This window comes from Protomyctophum parallelum, assembly GCF_964188405.1.
Source record: "Protomyctophum parallelum genome assembly, chromosome: 3".
Lineage (NCBI taxonomy): Eukaryota > Metazoa > Chordata > Actinopteri > Myctophiformes > Myctophidae > Protomyctophum > Protomyctophum parallelum.
The window spans coordinates 40,325,044-40,346,910 of record NC_139698.1 but is presented as its reverse complement, the minus strand read 5'-3'; the positions used below and the strand labels follow the sequence as shown (position 1 = coordinate 40,346,910).

The 21,867-nt window shown below is 45.0% G+C and overlaps 2 protein-coding genes across 6 annotated transcripts in view; one reads left to right on the top strand and one right to left on the bottom strand.

Moving 5' to 3' along the window:
• Window positions 1-29: 29 nt before the first annotated feature.
• tex10 (testis expressed 10) lies at window positions 30-13,784 on the top strand. 3 transcript variants are annotated; one of them, XM_083761578.1, is made up of 16 exons: window positions 30-136; window positions 698-909; window positions 1,000-1,187; window positions 1,622-1,948; window positions 2,208-2,420; window positions 2,529-2,775; window positions 2,930-3,039; window positions 3,125-3,372; window positions 4,081-4,216; window positions 5,004-5,173; window positions 6,076-6,253; window positions 7,758-7,980; window positions 10,296-10,376; window positions 10,722-10,906; window positions 12,053-12,263; window positions 13,299-13,784. In XM_083761578.1, the coding sequence occupies exons 2-16, from the start codon at window positions 727-729 to the stop codon at window positions 13,407-13,409; spliced, it is 2,811 nt and encodes a 936-aa protein (XP_083617704.1). In that variant the 5' UTR covers window positions 30-136; window positions 698-726; the 3' UTR covers window positions 13,410-13,784. The 3 variants fall into 3 exon arrangements, with proteins under 3 accessions (XP_083617704.1, XP_083617703.1, XP_083617705.1); XM_083761577.1 differs by lacking the exon at window positions 30-136 and adding an exon at window positions 286-402; XM_083761579.1 differs by lacking the exon at window positions 30-136 and adding an exon at window positions 303-385.
• A 370-nt stretch (window positions 13,785-14,154) lies between these two features.
• invs (inversin) overlaps window positions 14,155-21,867 on the bottom strand; it is a 33,985-nt gene continuing 26,272 nt past the window's right edge. For 2 of the 3 annotated variants that reach the window (XM_083761575.1, XM_083761576.1), the window contains exons 13-19: window positions 21,588-21,694; window positions 21,260-21,469; window positions 19,089-19,285; window positions 18,355-18,970; window positions 17,366-17,520; window positions 15,039-15,125; window positions 14,155-14,934 (exon numbers count right to left, since the gene is read on the bottom strand). In XM_083761575.1, the coding sequence (XP_083617701.1) occupies window positions 14,819-14,934; window positions 15,039-15,125; window positions 17,366-17,520; window positions 18,355-18,970; window positions 19,089-19,285; window positions 21,260-21,469; window positions 21,588-21,694 (1,488 nt within the window). In that variant the 3' untranslated portion in view covers window positions 14,155-14,818. Of the gene's footprint in view, window positions 14,935-15,038; window positions 15,126-16,551; window positions 16,639-17,365; window positions 17,521-18,354; window positions 18,971-19,088; window positions 19,286-21,259; window positions 21,470-21,587; window positions 21,695-21,867 lie in introns of those variants that run through there. The other variant, XR_014569068.1, reaches the window with a different exon arrangement.

The following is a 21,867-nucleotide window of genomic DNA, read 5'->3' as shown; positions in this document are numbered from 1 at the left end:
CTAGCGAAAGAGATTTTGTACAGGCTAAATAAAAGGCAACATTGTGGTGCGTTTGTTTTGTAAACTGTAGTTTGCCTACAGCGCTAACTTCCTGGATATAAGAGCAAAATACGAGACCGACACGAGCACAATTAAGGTAAATTAACTAGGTAAACTAAATCATTAGCCATTTAATATGAATCATCGCACGTGGATCATCATGTATGACCCACGCGTGTACAACCGGGCGCACGCAGATTCTAAACAAATGCGAACATAAAGTTGTAGGACCCAATCTCCATCTGCATCAACACGAGCAGAATGTTGCTCCTTTTTAAAGTGTCTTTGTAAATTAGCTATTTGTGTCAAAAGAACATCAGTGGTCGATGCTTGATAAACCGCTGGCGTGAGTATTTCATTCAGGTATTTATTCATTGTTAGTATGGACCAGAGGAGCTAATTCTTTATTAATGATATAGTAGCCTATGCGTAATGCATATAACGTGGTTAAGATCCGTCCTGCTGTATCCTGAATTTGCCAGGGGAGATGTGTATCAAGCGTAAAAGTGGATCTTTTTTGGGGGGTAGGGGGGTGGTTCCGTACATGGATTTGTGATATATGGTACAAATTAAACCATGGGATTTGGCCTGTATGGTTTCGTTCGAGTAGCAAAGGCAACCCATTCATCATCATTATGTCTGACTCTTCTGTTTCTAGACGGGTGCATCTAACCAGTAACCACAGACATGAAGGCCAAAGGTAAGAAGAGACAGGATGATTTCCAGAAAATAAAGCTGAAGGTTGGAAAGAAGAAGCCTAAAGCTGATAATGCCACCAACACCAACTTCCGCACCAAGGGAATCAATTTGTCTGAACAGCTGAAAAGGGACAAAAGTGGCCCTACAACACACCGACACCTCAGCATTAATGTAAGCTCTTGTCACTGACACATGTGATTGATTCTTCATTGATCATGCACAATTTTGTTTACTCGACCCTGTGCTGTGCGCTCTTTTTAGGATCTGCTGCAACAGCTGCTCCATTACAATGCCAATGTGAAAGAGAGTGCCTTAGTGGGTCTGAAAGAGTTGCTGTCACTGAACCCCTCTTTATTAGAGCAGCATCTCTCTCGCCTTCTTTCCGAAGTGGCAGCCATGTTCACAGACAAGGATGCCAGTGTCCGTGCGGCAGCTACACGTCTGCTCAGGTTAGTGTGCATCGGTGGTAAGGGTAACAAACTACGTTACTACTCGCACTGTAAGCCCTTTACACTCAGTGGTGGAAAAAGTACTAGTCAAAGTATCAATATACTCTACAACAAGTAAAAGTCTGGAATTTAAAATGTACTTAAGTATTGGTATAAAATGATCCGTGAGCTTGTACATCGGCTATTTTCAAATGGTCGAAATGTAATATAGGGCTGAAGTGGTTTTGTGTATGTTTTGTAATAATTATCAAAATCTACAAAGTAACTACAGGTAGTAGTAAAGTTTTCAAATAATTGTAATCGAATAAAAGTATAATATTTGTGTCTGGGATGTAGTGGAGTAGAAGTAAAGGTACTGAAAATTGTAGTACCTGAGTAAATGTACTTATTTACCACTGCTCTTGAGTCTTAAAGTCTTGTGTGACGTTTTCTAGGTTCATTGCCCTGTGTGTTCCGGCAGATCGGGGGGCTCCATTTTTCCCCCTCCTCAGTGCCCACCTGACTTCTGCCATGACACACATCGACACGGGCATTCAGCAGGATGCCATGAAGATCCTAGATGTGTTGCTGGAACATTACCCTGCCCTGTTGGCAGCACAGCCTGCTCTTCTCCTGACCAACTTCCTGGAGCTGATCTCCCATAGAAGCACCAGTGGAGGAGCAAAGAAGCTTCTGGATGTAAAGGGGCGGAGTTGGTCCCTGTCCATCAACCCTAACAGAACTGTGACTGGTCAGCAGTGGCAGCTCACCGTGCTTCTGAGGTACTGCCAGATGCAGTAGAAATACTGTGACGAAACCTATTAAGATAATATCTACGTATGACATAAGAGTAGGTAAATCATCCCAGAAAATTCACAGACAGACTTGCCCGATGCCTTGCACGGAATCTAACTGGGCATTGGGCACTTTTTGATGTGGTCGGCTCTATCATTTCACCTCCTGGGCTCCTGGCACGCCCCTGCATAAATATAAAAGTTTAAATGATGAGATCAGTGAATGTTTTTGGTCATTGTGTTTCAGGTTGGGGCGTTTTCTCCAAGCTGTAGTTGAGGAGAGACCAGTGGAGGAACGAGATGTGTCTGTTCCAACAGAAGGGGGGTTTGGTTCCTGTGGAGAGGGAGTGTGTACGCCACTGGACCTCAACTGGGAAGAGATCACTTACAGCAAAGCTGGAGTTAAGGTTTATGAGCATTCTGGGGCAAACCCCACTCCACGCTCCACCTACAGACTCAGGTATACATCCTAGAAATAAAAGTCTCATCAAAAATCGTCAGTCAACTTGACGTCTACCGTACGTACCCAATACCCATACTGCACTGCTTTGCCTCATTTATTATGCAGATCAGATGTGGACCCTGGAACGGCAGTGAGTGAGGAACTTTCCTCTGCAGAGACGGTCCAGAGCTTTGCTTCCACGCTAGTGCCCCTGCTGCTGGAGGTGTGGGTCGAGGCCACAGCCAACGACAGCCCCTCAAACGAAACAGACCACCTACTCGGCCCAGACTCAATGTCCCTCATGTACCAAGTCTTAACTATACTGCAGCTGTTGAGAAAGCTGGCACCACAAAGGGAGCACCAGGAGACACTAGTGAGTGCGTGTGAAGACTGTGCACACAGTCTCGCACACACACGCATACATGCATACATACATACACATACACATACATACATACTGTACTGTAGAAATTATGTAGAAAATAGTTCCTCGCAAAAACTAACACAGCTGTTTCCTATCTGTTTAGGACACATGGTTCCGTGATGAATACCTCAAAGATTTTAAACTGCACTTCATGAAGAGCTTCCCCTACAGCGTCCGAGACACATCTAAACATAGGAAGAAACTCGACAAGAGGTAAGGGACATAAATTAAGTAGTATCATTGATATCTATCTATCTATCTATCTATTATTTATTATATTACTATATCATGTCTGCAGGGTTAAACCAGCCACAGCAGTCCTAGGACAGCCAGTGGAACCTCTGGCCCTGAACATCACACTGTGCCAAGTCATGGTGTCTCTCACCCAGTGCCAGGATTGTGACCAGGAGATAGATTCTGACTGGCTCATCCCTCTGAAGACTTTTGTCAAAGACACTCTGTCCAAAGCCGTCAAGCTCAGCTACAGACAGCTCCACATGCTACTTGACACTGTGTGGAAGATGGTGCTCACACAGCGGAGCAAGAGTAAGCTCTGTGTTTGTGTGTTATTCCACCCCTACCAGATAAGATGACAGTCTAAGCAACAATTGTTACATTAGATCAAATGGAAAACCATAACCACTTTAGCCGTATTACTTTCTTTTAAAAACTAATTCAAAAATAGCCAAATCACAATGCTGCGACACATGCTTGTTGCTTAAATGTAGATAGTTAATTTTTGCTATTTTTGAAAAATGTGTAAATTATAGTTGAGGACTGATAACGATGATAAAAGTTTGTGAGTAATCTCTTAACTATCTAAGGTATAGTTATAACTCTAACTCCTTAACTAATTATCGAATGGTTTATAAATGATATTAACTAGTTATAAGGCATCGTTATTAATCCTAACTAACCTTAAATGACTTAACTAGCAGTTTATGAATGATCTATTAACAATTTATAACCTTGGATTAAAGCTTTAAAGACTTTTGACATTTTCTTGTTAATGACATGCATACTCTAGGGACGGTTGAAAAAGTGGTCCATTTTAACATGATGACATCTGTATAATTTATTGTAGGGCAAGCTTTCTATTAGCAACCATAAACTTTCTATTGGCAACCATAACACTGAATGGTCTTCTATGCGTTTCTGAAAATGTACCCCACTAACCCCAGTGATGTCAATCCATGAATGTGACAATTATAAGCCTTACTTTCTGGTTTCTAATTTGTGTACTTGTCGGTGCAGCTGTGACCGAGGAGCTGTTGGCAGCAGTGTATGTCTACTACCAGCAGAGGAACCTGGAACTGAAGATCAGGTCTTTGCTGCTGTCCTTTTACAGTAGACTCTATCTACAGGAGCAAGGACACACTCACATCGGAAGGTACAGTAGTACCACCAGTTAACCCATTCTGACCGGGCACCCATTTTGGTGTTGGCATCATGTTATGCTTTAGCTATTGAAAAATAGAAGATCTACAAGCTCATATCGCGCCACCGAGTGGCAATACGAGCTTGTAGGTCTGCTATTTTTGAAAAATCGAAGAACGACTGACATTTTTAGAATCTGATCTCAGGTCAGAATGGGTTCATCAGACCAGTGTGTGTCCAGTGGAAACCTCGTATGAATCTGATCTCAGTTCAGAATGGGTTAAGTCATGTTTTTTTTCCTGGATTACCGTATATTTCCAAATAATAGCCCTGACTCAAATAGCCGCCCACTACCTAATTTAGATTTTGCATATAATACGCCCGGGTTACTACTATGGAAAAATACGGTATGCCCAAATTTGGACGTAATGTCATAATACTGACATTATGGCTGATAATCAGTCAGTTGCTGCGATAATCCCAGATTATTATAATAAATTAAATAATCGTAATATTTTAGGAACTAAAGGTGTCCTGCGTGAGTTGGGAAAGATTCAGTATCAGACAGTATCAGATCAGGTACAACACATTAAAACATAATTAGGAGGAAACAGAAACGGAAGACAATAAAATGTTTAACTCAGGAATAGGAAAGTTTGGTTTTAGAGGTTTAAAGGTAGACAGTAGAGTGTCCATGAGGAGGAAGACAGACCTGGACATTTTGAAGATCAGCGATGCTACAAAATAAATAGTTGTACCCCTGATGTCACACTGATGTCCGCCCTTCCTTCCCCCTGAAGGAGTAAGATGCTGTGCCGATGGCTGGCAGCTCTGCCGGTGCAGTTGTCCCAGCTGGGCCACCGTAACCCTGCCCTGTCCAGACGACTTATCCTCTCCATCCAGGCTGCAGCCTCCCGGGGTAACAAGGACCTGCTCAACAGTCTACAGACCCACGCCTGCACACTCTATGGTACACACACTTTCATGCTAGTTAGGGAAACGTTTATGTTAGGGAGAGTTTGCCTGCACATGCATTGTGAGTGGCAAAGTGAGTTTAATGTCGTTTAGTGTCTTTTAATGCAATCAGATAGGGCTTTTCTGTTTGGATGTATGGGCTGTCAAGGCCAGAAAGTAGTTTTTTGCCACTCTGTAGAGTCGGTAGGCGTTCCCGCATATTGCGGTATGATGATGATGTCATGTGCATACCTTCTATATGTAAAATGTATGTGAATGAAAAATAATTGTAAAATAAATGTGTCAGTGTTACAGGACAGAGCAATAACACCTATTGCCCTGAAGTGGGCAGTAGAACTCCACACTTGAAAACACCTGACAAAAGTGTGTGTGTGTGTGTGTGAGAGACACTTTTGTCAGGTGTTTTCTACTGTGTGTGTGTGTGTGTGTGTGTGTGTGCGTGTGCGTGTGCGTGTGCGTGCGCGTCCCCGTCCGTCCGTCTAATGACTGCAGGTGGCCCTACTTGTTCCTATGGAAGTGTTTAGTACCAGCCACAGGGCTTGGAGGATGGTCTGATAGTTATGATGCAGGGATCAGCGTAGGGTTTGGGGGGTGGGCTTAAGTGGTATAAAAGGGGGTCAACGTTCTGAAGCCACAGAGCCAGCAATTCACCATCACAAGACTCCTTTTGTCTGAGAGGCTTCTGACATCAGCATGTGCGTCAGAGGTCGAGAGAAACACACACGCACACACAGCATTATCTGATCACTCACTACAGTGGATGTGTCTGTTTGTCTGCCTCTCTTCCCCCTTTTCTCCCTCTATCTCACTTAATAGAGTTGTAGCTCATCTTTACATCCCCAGGGGGAGCAGTGTGTTATTAGGTCTGTATAATTAGCTGTGCGTGTGTGCGTGCAGATCCGCAGGAAGGTGTGCTGGTTCTGTTGCCGGCGGAGTCCCAGCAGCGCTTGGTGCAGTTGCTCTACTTCCTGCCTACGATGCCCCAGCCTCTCCTGGCCAATCTGAGCCGCTGCTGCACCGCTGGCCGCATCTCTGCCGGCCTGGCCTCCTCCTTGATTCGCGTCGTTCACCTTCGGTGAGCTTAAAGAGATGTTCAAATGGAGTACAACAAGCACATGAACCCACATTAACACTGTACATATCATCAGGCACCCATGTATGCGCCCGAGACTAACCTTCAGCCGCAGCCTGGTTACAGCGGAAACAGTGATGGAATGCCACTAGCAATGGAATCAAACAATTTCCCTTATCTGGATGGCAGCAGATCACAGCATTACATCAAGCAGTGGAAACACACGTTTGTATTACTATACTTGTGAGGACATCAATATTTTAGGATGGTAAATGATTATCTTTAACTATCTATAATTCAACCCCTAAACATAACCTCCAAATGCCTAAACCTAACCTCAACCTGAATAATTTCCTAATTGTAAGCCTTATTTTTTATTATTTATTATTTTGTAATTCAAATTGGTACAAACCATAAATCAACCCATTTCTCTTCCGGTCCTCACAATGTCTATGAACTAATTCTAATATACTTGTGGGAACATTTGGATTTGGCCCATGTAAGCTATACACACATGACTGAAGGTTATGGCTGCAGCTTGAAACCACTAGGTGGCAATATTGCATCTTGCTTTGTGGTCATCATCTGAGTCTTCTTGTGTTGGCTTGGATGCATACGCCATACAGTATTCAACAGACTGCTGCTCGCACCAAGACCACACCAATCACCGTAGTTAAGTCCTGTTCCGTCACACTCAATCAGCTTTTCATAACTTTCATAAAGCATGTATAGTATCTTGTCTGTGTGACCCCTGCACTTGTGTCACTGGGGCAGCGTTAAAAAAACCTTGATAGCATAGCGGAGAGGTTGGGGGTCGGAGGGGAAGGGACGTGTGTGTATTTTGACAAGACAAAGAGCTCATTGGTAAGCTGGAATGTAGCCTCGTCATGGAACATTGAGAAAGTAGTTCTGTCTGCACGTGCTCCCGGGGGCTTCTACAAAACCCTCCTATTCACAGAACTGTCTTCCCTGGAGGGCACGGGGGAAGAATGATATCAGAATGTATCTGCGTCTGCATTCACCATCTCTGCCCCCTTATGCACCAACTCACCCATTACTTGAGGATATTATCAGGAACGCAAAACCACAGGAACGTAGCAACATGGCTCTCTTTTCACTAATTAATGGGTGCGTTTCCAAGAAGAAGAAACTAAAACGTAAAGTTTCCGACTAAAGTCAAATTTCCGACTACGGCACAAGTCACAATGCGTGAGAGTCGACACCATACCATCACATAATCATTCTATTCATTATGTGTACGGGTAGCTCAGTCCGGGTAACCACAAGTTCATGTGTTCGATCCCGGGCACCGCCAACTCAGCGTATGACTTGGTGCAGCAAGTCAAGTGGGAAGTACTGGGAGCTGATGCTAGGTGTGGCGCTCCGCCTCAGCAATCCATCTCCCAGGGGTCTAGCGGCTGATACCGACAATAAGCCACTCCTGACCTACTTCCGCCACTATCCGGTTCACTGTGAAATGTTAACCGTGTCTGGACTGTTTCTCCAGGACCTCTCTGAGCAGCTGGTCGGTCGGGAGCCAGGAAGTGGCTCTGCGGGACGTGGACTACTTCAGCTTCCTGTTCTCCACCCTGGCAGGGTTCTCTGGCAATGAGCTGGCCGCGCTGCAGGAGGCCGGTGACGAGAGCCCCCTCCCGCTGTCTCCGCTCTCCCCCCTCAGCCTCTTCACCACCCCCCTGGAGCAGTTTACACACCACTGGGACATTGTCGAGGTGGGTTCTCACAAACATCACCCTGTCGCAACAACTTTAACCACTTCACTAGACTTGGTAAACGGGCCCTGAGTTGGCTCTATACTACTACTATACTATACTACTAAAATAGCCGATCTACAGGCTTGCATACTTTTGGCTAATGCTCCCCACCAGAATAGGGTTCTGGGGTTCAAGTGGTTATTAACCCTTTCACCAAACCATGAATTTGGGAGGATGAAGGACTGGGCAATAAAGGAAGAGTTTAAAAAAAGACAGGGGGGGGTTATTGTGTTGTGTTGATATTCTGGACACAACTCTGGTCTTTTCCAGTTCCCCCCGGTCTTCCACTCTCTTGCATAGTGCACTGAGAAAGGTGGGACGTTTTATCGTGGTACCCCGGCCGAGAGGGGAACCTTTATCGCGTTGCGCAGGTTGGAGATGCATGGTTATCGGGCACAGCGGAAATGCAGAAATGCTAATGAGAGCCTGTGGCATGATGGGAGTTTGACATTTCTGCTTAGAAATTACCGTTAACGTAGCTGCACCCTGGGGCAAGAGTGTGTGTGTGGGAGAGAGGGGTGATGGAGGACTATAATCACTAATTCAGCTCTTCAATTAAGGCCTCAGATCCATCCTCTCTCATCTCCCTGTCTGAGTCAATCACAGGCAAGGAGAGGGAGAGAGGCGGGAGGGGCCATGGGATGGGGAGTGTCGGGGGAGGGGATGGTATTAAGGGACGGACCGTGTCGGCTCTGATTCCACTAATGAGACGCGATTGTTTTTAATGGCGCGGAGAATGCCAACAGGTGCACAGGTCTGGCACACGTTGTATCACACACACACCTCTCTCCCTCAATTTGATAAAAGCTAATGAGAATTTTTTATTTTTATTTGAAAATAATGAGGAAAAGTTAGCTGCATTTTTCACCTTGGAAAGTTGGTGTCACGGCCTCTCGTCTCACCTTAAAAGCATCTTGTCTCCCTAGTAGTCAGAGAGAAATTCTAGAGAAATAAATGTACAGTATATAGAGCAGCAGCTCACATACAGAGAAGTGCATGTGTAACAGCTACAGTAGCATACTTCATGTTCTATTTTTAAGTAGAACAAAATGAGAATGGAATGGAATCAAGCAGTGTAGCAGGAACTATGTTCAGCCAAGTAACCTTATTTTATTTTAGCACTAAAGGCATAGGTTATTGTGTGTTTTTAAATATGTTTGGGGGCAGTAATCGGGTGTGTGTGTGTGTGTGTGTGTGTGTGTGTGTGTGTGTGTGTGTGTGTGTGTGTGTGTGTGTGTGTGTGTGTGTGTGTGTGTGTGTGTGTGTGTGTGTGTGTGTGTGTGTGTGTGTGTGTGTGTGTGTGTGTGTGTGTGTGTGTGTAACAATGTGGTTTGTGTGAGTTCTGGTTGATGTTGATGCAAGCATAGCGGGGGATGTGTGTTTCATTCATTGGCTCCCTAATTCCGTCTCCCGGTAATATCATTACTGCTGCTGTTGGTGTGCGCTCACACACACACACACACATACACACACACACAGAGCTCATAGACACTTCTTCATTGTCTTTGCTCATAAAATGCTTGAAACTATTGTCCAATTTTCCCCGTGTATCAGCTTTCATTAGTTTCATTAGGGTGTGATGGTCTGTCAACTCGAGACATGGAGGGGCTTTAGGGAGTTCAGAGCAGCCAGATTTTAATCGGTTTTTCAAAATAGTGAAAAGGCAAGCTTGTATGTTGTCTAATGTAGCTATTTTTGCACAACATCGAGCAGTAGTTATCAGACAAAAAACCCGAAAACTATCAATTGTTGCAGCCCTAGTAGGCTAGTAGTAGTAACTATTATTTGACTTGGGAGCAATTTGAGTCTTCTGTTGTGTCTGTGCAGTGTGCACTGTGCAGTGATGTTGAGAAATAATGAATTTCAGCATGTTTTACATCAAGAATAGGGTATTTCTCCTCCTGTTGGTTTAGAAACATTCCTTTCTGAATAAACATGCCTCTTCAGACCAAATTGGGGAGAAAAAGGAGTAACGGATGCTCACAAAAAAGAAACCTCACTTTCTAATCTGGGAGACAGGAGTTCTGATGTTTTAAAGAACATACAAGCCGAGAACCAACAAATGAAAGCAAGTGATAGATGGGTCACTTTTATAATTGTGAAGCAATATTTTAATCATTAAATCACCATAACACACCAACACTATCTCTAGAAGCCTCTTATTTAGAACCATGTGATGGGAAGAGAATAGCACTCACATGTTTGAAGGTAGTCTTCCAAATCTGAATGAATGAAAACACTGATATTGATGCAACTGTATGTTTCACTTGTAGGAGGTGTGTCACTGTCTGGAGACTCTTGGCTCACAATCCCAGTGCTTTGACATCGTGCAGAGTGGAATTTGCAAGTATCTGGTAAGAAACCATTTTCATGGAGCAGTGGTTCTCAAACATTTTTTATGTCAAGGACCCCATAACTCTGAGGGTGTACAAATGGACCCTTACACATCTATTTGGTTCCATTTGTACACACTCAGAGTTACAGACCTGTAGGGGTCCATTTGGAACCACTTAAAGAAACCCTGAGAGACCCTGTACACCACTTCCACCACTGTCAGAGGGAAAACAACAACAACACCTTCACCAATCTCCATCCAGCCACTTAATTCTTTAGGTTCAGAATTTTTGGCTTCCATGTCTTCCTTGACTGAATGCACTCATACAAAGATTGTTTGCGTGCATGCATGTGTTTTCCTGCAGACCCAGTTTGCAGTGGTGCCTGACAGTATGGCTGCAGGGCTGATGAGGGCAATGGCCAGGCTACTGGACATGTCCCTCCACCCCAATGAGCAGGTGTTACGCTTCCTGTCCCAATGCTGCCTGAGCCTGATGACTCTGCTCGTCACTCTGCAACAGGAAGCTCCCTCCGAGACCAACCATAAGAGGTGTGTATGCAAAAGATTGAATCATGTGGAACTCAGGATCCACATGTGGCCAGCGCATGAATCTAGTTTGCGTTCGAGCATAGGCATGGTAACGCCCCGCTTGCCTCTGATTGGCCTGCCGACACTGGCCATCATAACTGTCCTCCGAGATGCGAGGTTACGCCGTGGTGGGAAATAATACAAGAGAATGACAGCTTGGCACGCGCGACAGAATGCAGCCTTGTAACTTGTAGAAGAGGCAAACTAATATTGTTTATACCGTTTGCTTTGATTGAACACACGTGTACGTTGTACTATGATTTGATTTGGGTGTGTATTTCTAAATAAAGTGTCAGTGTTGATTATCGTGTATTAATCTAATTATAGTAAACTAATACTATATTATACTAAAAAGGATAAAAGTGAAGGGAAAAGAGACCTTTTTACAGTACAATAATGTTTCACGTTTACACATACCGTACTTGTATAATTTCCCACCACGGAGAGTAACCTCGCATCAGACTATCCAGCATAGCTATATCCACCTCGGAGGACAGTTAAGACGGGCAGTGTCGGTAGGCCAATCAGAGGCAGGCGGGGCGTTACCATGCCTATGCTCGGACGCAAACTAGATTTACGTGTGGCCAGCATATGACATCGGTCGATTATTAATCGCCAGAGCTGTAGATTATTCGATTGGGCAAATGGTCACTTTGTGGCATCCCTAATATGTATGACTCCAAATTTGTGCAAAGTTTCCACTGATTGATTGACTGAATATTTTATCAATAGGTACAGAGGTTCAGTTATTATACAATAAGGATTAAACAAAGGGCACAGAGGGCTTGTTTCAATTGTGGTCCTGTGTATTCAATTCATCAAGACATTGTCAGGGTTGGAAGTTGGAACCCTCACATAAAAAAAAAGGTGGAAGCTCTGGTGCAGACTGCACCCCAAAAGAACAAACCAGTATTGATCCAGACACACACACACACATAAAAAAATAAAAACACCAAAACATGGAACTAGGACCATCCAGTGTCAGGGGAACTGATCTTAAATGAAGCCCTTGTGCTCATGGATATAAAATGAAGGGCTTAACATTATTCTGCAGTAGTTTTTGCACGGTGGTGTCTTGCTGTGACCTCTTCACTGCTCATTTTGCAGAGAGGCCATATGGGGCGCATGCGTGGCGGCCCTGAGCACGATACCCAGGCTGCTGCGGACGCTTCTGCTGTCGCTGAGCGTGGGGGATCTGTGTGAGGAGGAGCTACCACAGCTGGGACAGATGTTGTCCATGATACTGCAGCACACACCTCTGCGTAATACCCTGATGACCAACACCACTCTACTGCAAAACATTCTACAAGACCTCACGGTAAACGCAGCACACACACACACACACACACACACACACACACACATGCAGCCAGGGTTAGGTTAGGCGGGGTGCATACTTAGCCCATTTTGACCTGAAATCAGATTCTAAAAATCGATTTTTCAAAAATAGCAGACCTACAAGCTCGTAGCGTGCCACTCGGTGGCGCGCTATGAGCTTGTAGATCTGCTATTTTTCAATAGCTAAAGCATAACATAATGCTAACACCAAAAGGGGTTCCCGCCCAAAATGGGTTAGTTTAGACTAGTCATTGGTTAGACTTGGGCTAAGGTTAGGTTTAGGTGTGCTTTCCCGTGGGAGGTTAGGTTTAGGGTGAGGGTTTGAGATAGGTTGTAGTTGTAGGACTAATGACTGGTCTAACCAAGCGGAAGTGCTGAAGGCACTCTGCGTCGTTGCCACTCAAGTGATTACTGGCCAATCACGTCTTTTCCGGGACTTATCAATTCAATACGAGCATTGGCCTGTGGTCACATAAGCTGAAGAGTTTCACGTTTTGTTCTACTACATACAGTAAATGAAACCCATTTTATAAACCAGTTGTTGGTTAATCCAACAATTCACCGCCGATGATGGAGATCTTCGTCATGTGGTCTTTTCAGACCTTTTCAGACCACATGACGCTTGCGAGATATGGGGGTGCCATACCTTTTAGTTTGCTTTGAAGGCCAGCGTCAGAGTTTTGCGAGCAGCGACCCGGGAGCCAATGGAAGGAGCAGAGAAGGGGGGAGGCTGTGGAGGCTGGTTGAAGACCAAGCGAGCTGCGGCATTCTGTATAACTAACAATAAAACAGTACAGTAACTATCACAATAAATTAAAAAAAATCAGGTGAAGCACAATGTTTTCCCCCCCACTATTGTCAGTAATCTGTCATATCTGCCAGGCAAACAGAAATGTATTCATATGTTCCAATGCACAATTAAATTGTTAATTGCAATATATTTGTGTGACAATTAATCGTCAACTTAAATTTGTAATGGTGACCGTATGTCTCATGTGTGTGTTGTGTTTTCCAGAGGTACTGTCGTGGTGAAAACAGAGAGCAGTGGCTGTCGGACTTGCTGTACTGTTATAGTGTCACCATGACTCACACCCGTGGAACCATGGGTGTTCGAGACATGTACTGACCACAGTCCACCCGGACCCACTACCATCCTCAGCTCGTCTCCACAGTCCACCCGGACCCACTACCATCCTCAGCTTGTCTCCACAGTCCACCCGGACCCACTACCATCCTCAGCTTGTCTCCACAGTCCACCCGGACCCACTACCATCCTCAGCTTGTCTCCACAGTCCACCCGGACCCACTACCATCCTCAGCTCGTCTCCACAGTCTACCCGGACCCACTACCATCCTCGGCTCGTCTCCACAGTCCACCCGGACCCACTACCATCCTCAGCTTGTCTCCACAGTCCACCCGGACCCACTACCATCCTCAGCTCGTCTCCACAGTCCACCCGGACCCACTACCATCCTCAGCTCGTCTCCACAGTCCACCCGGACCCACTACCATCCTCAGCTCGTCTCCACACAAAAGCCATGGACTGTCATTCAATGATGAAAATATACAGTATAGAACAGAAATGCAGAGCTAGTGAATGATAAATAATGGAATGTTTTGTTTTACTGTAAGAGCCTGATCCCCTCCCCCACCCACAGGGTGCGTAGCGTTTATTCCGACTATAGATCCCCATACTAACCCTATCTGTAACGGGATGACGGACTAAAGCGCACACACGCACACCCCCCTTTGTTTTGATATTTCTACTTCAGTCAAAGTAATTTGTAAATCCAAGTCGACGTCTTTCTGGCTTATTTCTTGACTTTCTTTTGATACAAAAATAAAGCGGATTCAAAACATTAGTTTAAATGCAATTCTGTGTTTATTTGTTTTAGCATACAATTAAAAAAGCTTCAACATTGAGGTATATAATTACACAATAGGTAGAGGAATATGTTTGTGCAAATATATTAGTATAAAACAGCATAGTTTATCAATTCAGTATATTCCTATAGAGAAAGAACACTGTAAAATCTTAAGTGGTAATTTAACCAACCCAACAGGTCAATTTTTACACAATGAAGTTAAATGAACACTTAGGATTTACTGCAAAGGCACTGAAAACTGGACTGTGTGTGGGGGGAGGGGGGGGGGGCTGTAACTGCAGGTGGGCTAGCTGTATGACTGGCTGTTGATAGACCATTTCATTCTCCACAGCAGAGGGAAAGGTTATCTGTGTGTGTGTGTGTGTGTGTGTGTGTGTGTGCGCGCGCGTGCGCAAGTGAGAGAATGAGGGGGATGGCGTTTGTGTGTTTCTCGTACAATGGATGAAAGGTTATCTTTAACACACAGTATTACTGTATACTTGAACCCACCCTGTGAGGTCATGATTGTGATGTCATATGGCTTAATTTTAGAAAACATGGCATTCCGAGGGAACAATGTATTTAGTAATGATTATTTTAAGAGGTAAGGCTGCCTGGCAGCCAAGAGAACATCAATAAATATGAGTGTGTGTGTGTGTGTGTACAGCCTTAATGCTTGCCCCGGCCTCGTGTCCCCTGTCCAGCGCTGTGGGGTCTGAGGTGGTAAGAATACTGCTTGGCTTGGCTCAACGTTTCAGACAGGTGCACACAGTCTATACCGCTCACTGTAACACAAAACACATTGAATTAGCTCTTGGTAGGTACTGCTGCTATTGGACAAAAGGAAGTTTGCCAGCCGTGTGTGTGTGGTGGATAAACCAATGCTTACACTGGCTTTGTGTGCGAAGAGACAGGTCTAGAAGCAGCTGAGAGTGGGAACCCCGAAGAGTATGCCCTCGTCTGACCATTGAGTTGCCTACAACACGGAAAATAAAATGAATCAGAATGGACACTGAGGCTACTGTTGGTCCCCATGGCTACGTAGTAGTAGTAACTAAACTATTATTTATATAGTGCTTTTCCAGGCAAATTACAAAGTTCTTTATAATACAAAATAATTACAAAAGCATTAAGTGCTTTACATACACAATGAATTACATGCAAATAACAAACAACACACATTTGAAAAGATAATAAAACATTGCAAAATACAGATTCATGGTGTATAATTCTATAAACGTGTGTTTTAAGAGAGACTTAAACACCACCAAGAGCGCTAGTATGACGCCCTCTGGGAGATAACGTCACAGGGACATAAATCATAAATGTACCAGCCCCAATTAAGTATGAAAAGTGATGAATATAATTTTGAAATCAATTCTAAAACAAACTCAGTCAGTGTAAAGATGCTAGTAGGATCTAGTAGGATTTTGTTGTTAAAATGGGGAGAAGGGGAGACCATTGTTACAGCAATAACCAACAAATACCCCTTTAACAATTTCAGCAAGAGGGAAAAGATGTAAGGACCACAGTGGCTGTGAAAGGATCTTGGTTTTATTGCAGAAAAGTTTGATATGCACTTGACAGACATTCCTTTAGTTATAAAATACCAATGTGTCTAATGGGAAAGTATATTTGGGCATAGTCTGATGACAGGCCCACTGTACCCTGTATTTTGGAGTTATGAGTATATTCACCTCCATATACTTTACACATAATACCGTTCTCTTATTCCCTCTATTAATTATGTTATTCAGAATAGTCGAGCTGTGTGTATAAGTAAGATACATCTTGAATATTTAATGCAATGATTAATCTAAAGTGATTCACAGACTTGTGAACCAGTTTGAAACTGTGTCCAATGTCTGTTTCCCCGGCCAAAGAAAAAAAAGAACAAGAACGTGAACAGGTTTCATGAATGTGTGTATGCATCAAGTAGGATGTGTGTGCGTTGTGGTGTGTGTGTGTGTGTGTGTGTGTGTGTGTGTGTGTGTGTGTGTGTGTGTGTGTGTGTGTGTGTGTGTGTGTGTGTTGAGCAGACAGCGTTACGTCGTAGTCTGACATTCCCTTTGACAGCTCTGAACTTTTCACAGTGCTGGGATTGTCAGAGAGAGGGAGGGGAGAGAGACATTGTTTGACATAGAGAGAGAGGGAGCAGAAGCACAACATAAGGAGGTTTGGAGTGGGGAGGGTTGGGCGAGGGGCTACAGCGTCACAAGGTTGGGTTGGTGGTGATGGGTGGGGTCTGTCTTTCTGTTGGATAACTGTGTGTGTGTGTGTGTGTGTGTGTGTGTGTGTGTGTGTGTGTGTGTGTGTGCGTGCGTGTGTGCGTGCAAGGGTGCGTGCGTGCGTAGGCATGTGTTTTGACGCGGCTAGGTTTCTGCCCATTCTCCCGTCATCACCTGGTGATGTGTGATGAAGGTCAGTGCTGTCTGTTGGGTGAAACCCAAGCACAGGTTATTACCCACAGCCAGTCTGATAGTGTCCCACTATGGAGACACATATGTATAAGTTATTATACCCTCAGACAGGCTGATACTGTCCCGCTATGTGTGGAGACGGTTATCCCTCAGTTTCACTGGGCACAGAAGCATCGTGGAATGTAAGCAATACGTTAGCTGCTTCTGTTTCATGCCCACTTTAGATAATGTGTACGATTCCACCTGACAAGTCCCCAGAAGTGTCTTGCGTGTAGCCAGCTCGGCGAATATGTGCCTGGTGACCGTCTATTTGTTTCTCCACTCGCTATCTTTGGAACTCAAACTCAACGCAAATAAACAGTGCTTCATAGGCACCCAGAACGTTTGGGGCATTTTCTTTTTTTCCCTTTTCCTGTGGGTGCGCACATGCACATGTCAATGTTTACATTCTGCGGCGTCCCTCGTTCACCCTCCCTGTTCACCCACCCTCCCTCAATGAATCACTGATACTGGCCTTTAGTAGTACTGATCTTGGTCTTCAGCTAATCATACTATTCCTGCCTCTCAGAGGGGGTTTACAGTTTGAGAGCAACGTTTTACCCTTAACTCTGAACTCTAATATGCCTGGTCTTAGCTTAGTAGTGTTTTTCCCTAAACAGTGTCAGTCTGCACTCTGCAGGAAAGTGTATTAGAGATCATGCTGAATTTCCGGCCCTGAAATGCACATGTCAGATTGTTTGTCTTGCAGACACCATCAACCTTGCAATTTGACATGACATGAGTAAAATAATCCTACCGTAGATGCTTTGAAGGACCGAGCTCTTACTCGCTGTTGATTTTGTGGGCGGAGGTCGGACATCACTCTTCTTCCTGTTTGGAGAGTGGTTTGGATCAGTTGACTGCACTCCTACAGAGGTCTTGGCCTCCCTCAGCCTGCTTCTGACACGGAACCTGTGGAACCACGCATGCAGGCGCACGTACACGCGCACGCACACACACACACACCCACACACACACACACACACACACACACACACACACTTCAATTAAAAACTAAGGGGATTGTTCAAAGGTCCAAAAGATGCCAACATTGACGACAAACTCGCTTAACAGAAAGTAGAAACAGTTTGTTCGAGGTAGTTAATAGTGAGCACACGGAGTGTAATTGTGAAGCTGAATGGAAACAGAGGGCCTCCTGGTGTGGGCTGGCAGGCACTAAGAGAGACAGAGTGCGTGTGCGAGGGTGAACGAAGATAAAGAGGCACTGGTGGTAGCCATTAGGACGGCACGCCTGAACTTTTAGCCTCTTGTTAAAATGGCATGAAAGCTTGAGATTATCTACCCCGTTTGGCCCCCTGTCTCCTTCTCTCACCCCTCTCTCCCCCATTGGCCCTCTGCTTAAGTGTTGATGTTAACCAGACCTGGGTTAAAGGTGGGGTGGGGGGTGAGAGACAGTGAGCCAGGTAGTAGTAGAGATGAGACGAATGTAGGGGCATACAGGAAAAGGGGAGGGGAGAGAAGTTAGAGAACATGTAGGCACGACATGGCACAGCTAAACCAGAGAACCTGGCGATTGGATGCCCCTTGCAGATGATAAAAACACACACACACACACGCACACGCACGCACGCACACGCACGCACACGCGCACACACACACACACGCGCACACACACACACACACACACACACACACACACACACACACACACACACACACACACACACACACACACACACACACACACACACACCCACACACACACACACACACACACACACACACCTCCTCCAGGCTTGTTGGATAGTACGCGCAGCCTCGTTCTTCCTACTGCGCTGCTCCTTGTCATGTTCCCACTGCGTGTGTGTATTGGTTGCTATGTGTGGGCCAGCGGAGAACCGCATTGGGCTGTAGGGCGTCTTGCAGCCCGCGGCGGATCGACATCTCAGCGAGGGTGTGTGTGCTTGGCCTGTGGCAGTGGCGCTCTCTGAATTGCGCTCCTTGTTTCTGTGTTTTTGCGGAGAGCTGCGTGCGTCAGTCTTGCTGATGGCGGTCTGTGCGCCGGAGTGATGATGACTGATTCTCTTGTTGGGAAGGATGCGTTCCTTAGTGATGGGATCAGCTTTCACAGCGGAGGGGCAGCTCGGGGAGGGAGAGCGTGCACTGGACGAAGGCTGGGCCTTGGCTTTGGGTGCGGTGACGGTGACGGTGACGACGGGGGCTCTGTGTTTGGGGCTAGCTGGTCGGCTGCACCCGGCGGGTGACAGGCGATCCTTTAACCTGCAGTGTGTGGGGTGTGGGGCGGTGGGCGTGGGGTGAGAGGTCATGTGCTCCTGCGGAGTGTCTAGAGGCTCAGGTGGCTCCGTCTCTTTGCTTCTCCTGGAGGGTCTGCTTCTGTGGCCTGTAAGGATGGCAGGTCACTTTATTTCAACTCCACTTTGGACGTGCGTCAATATCATAACATAGACTCAATATACTGTAATATATTGATCGGAATGTCATTATGGAATGTACTGTACCTCTGTGTTTCTGTCTCTCCTCTTTGCTCTTGGTGCGGTCCGTTTTCGAAGATTTCCTTGTTTCCACCAGCACCTCATTCACTGATAGGTCCTTCATAATATGAGTCAAGGAGAGCTTCTGTGGCTCTGCTCGGGTAACGCTGGCCAGCGGACTTTGCTGCTTCGCTTCCCGCCTCCGCTGTTCCTCTTCACGTTTCCTGAATTGAACAAAACAAGACATTAACTAGCTATCCTGGTAAAGAATCTTTACCTAAACATGGAGGACCGTTCATCTGACTGTCGATGGAGCATATACAGGCATCTGAATCTTTCCATTCAGTATTTGGGATGTATTAAAAATTAGTGTCTTCTTTAATTCTAAGCATTGCAGGCATTCTCTTTTCTCTCATGTGTTAAAAAGAACACTACAGACTAGAATCCTGAGTGTTAACTTCATATAACAGATAGTCCCGTGCTTGATTATGATTGGCTGAGCCGTGATCAAATCCAATGCAAAAGATACATTTAATAATTACAACCTTGCCTCAATATGCATGAATATGCATGTCTCTACACATACTTCATGCCATGCTTACACATGTTTTGAAAGGTTATGTGGATAAGTGCTCAGCTTATAACTGATGTTTGTACTGCTATTAGTGCCTCTGTGTTATCTGTTAGTTTTGTCCATAAGGCATGCTTTGTTCAAAGACAGCGTCAGTCATGGATTTAGAAAGTGGATTTAGAGATCATGCTGATTTTCCGGCCCTGAAATGCACATGTCAGAAATTGTTTGCCTTGCAGACACCATCAACCTTGCAATTGGACAGGATTCTTTCTTACTAGTGATGACACTTCTAATACCTACACATAAAAGCCTCTTTTATCTGCATTCAGAGTAAAGAGGTCCCTGTACACTGCTGTACGCTTCAAAAATAATGGTGTTCATTGTGAATATATTTATTTTTAACACATTTATTTTCCAATGCAAAAATCCCCTGGCTTTTTGTCAAGGGAACCAGGAAGATGATAACTTCCTCCTTCCGTCTAAAAAATACATCATCCCTGGACATCTCTCTAGTAGTGGAAACACACGTGCAACAATCCTACAGTCGCCACACACCCAATGATGAGTTGATACCACACTTCCCTGTTCTTCTTTATTGATTCAAGTCAGCACGTAATGTATCAGACACATGTCCAGCTGTGTGGATAATTACACCGACAAAGGCATTACGTTGAACAGAAATGTGTTCGTTAGTTCATAGTTGGCAAGCTAAACAAGCTAAGCCTTCACATCTTTGATTTAATTTTTTTAAACAATTATATCCAGGGCTTTCCTGAACAATTATAATTAAAAAAAAAAGTTTTGCACTCTTGAAAAATGGATAACAGAGAGCAAAACTACAGTCATACAAACTGTAAAGATAAACCCACCCTATCCATAACACTGAGACAGAAGGAATAAAGGTGTGACTGTGTGCAAATGACACAAAAAGGAGAGGAATCCACAGGAGGGAGACAGGTGGAAGACGTATGTGTGTGCAGGGATGACAGGCAGAAAGATGGATACGGAGGGAGTGTGACTGTTCCTATATGGGTGAGGAGGGGAAGAACACAATACCAATACTTACACGGTATGAACATCTGTGATTGGACGTGGCCACTCCACAACCTCAGTGACAAACGACCTGCCGTCTGCTCTACTCTGAACCCCTCCTTTCTCCTCTAATATCTAAGCCAGTGGTTCCCAAAGTGGGGACTGGGGTCCATTGTTCCATTTCACACTGGATTCAAAGAACTAGAGTTACAAAACCTAACTATTGTTGGCTCACATTCTACTCGAAATAGATCTTTCAAAGTGCACTTCATATAACACGCTTCAATGTGCACTTCATATAACACGCTTCAATGTGCACTTCATATAACACGCTTCAATGTGCACTTCATATAACACGCTTCAAAACAGCACAAGTTCCACGACCAGTGTTGAGCATGAATGCGCTAATAGAGCACATTCATTGAACGTGTTCATGTTTTTCACGTTCAGCAGACTATTTGGGGGGCCTGTAAACGTACATGCAAAAGAAATTGAACTATGAAAGTGAAATTAGTATTTATTTTAATCTGTGCAAACCGAACTTTGAGCTAGCTTTAAGTGTCTGTGACCGTGTGCACGCTCGGGTCCTCACTTGGCTGCATCCTTGCGGAGCTGCTCGTGCCTCATGAGGAGCTGCTTCCTCTCCCGGAAGGCCTTGCGGACGGTGTAGCCCTTGTAGACGGCCTGGATGGAGGCGGCGGCGATGTCCTGGATGGCTGCTATGGACAGAGCTCCATGCTCCAGCATGAACTGAGTGACCTCACTGTGCTCCCCGACCAGAGCGTAGTCCAGAGGCGTGTACCTTGACACAAAATGCATGGCAAAATGTTCATGCATAATATAATCATAATTAATTTATAAACTAAAATAACCGGCGAAATAAACGCTTCCGGTGTGTAAGGACCTTAAGGACCTCTCACCTCTCGCCATTGTGCTCCATTTGATTGGGATAGGCAGAGTAGCTCAGCAGGAGTTTCACAGCATCCAGGTAGCCATTGTTACATGACCAATGGAGAGCAGTCCTCCCCTGAATGAACGCACACGCACACGCACACACACACACACACACACACACACACACACACACACACACACACACACACACACACACACACACACACACACACACACACACACACACACAGAGCAGAAGTGTTCATTTAACTGTGTAAATATTGACCATTATTGGCCCATTTCTAG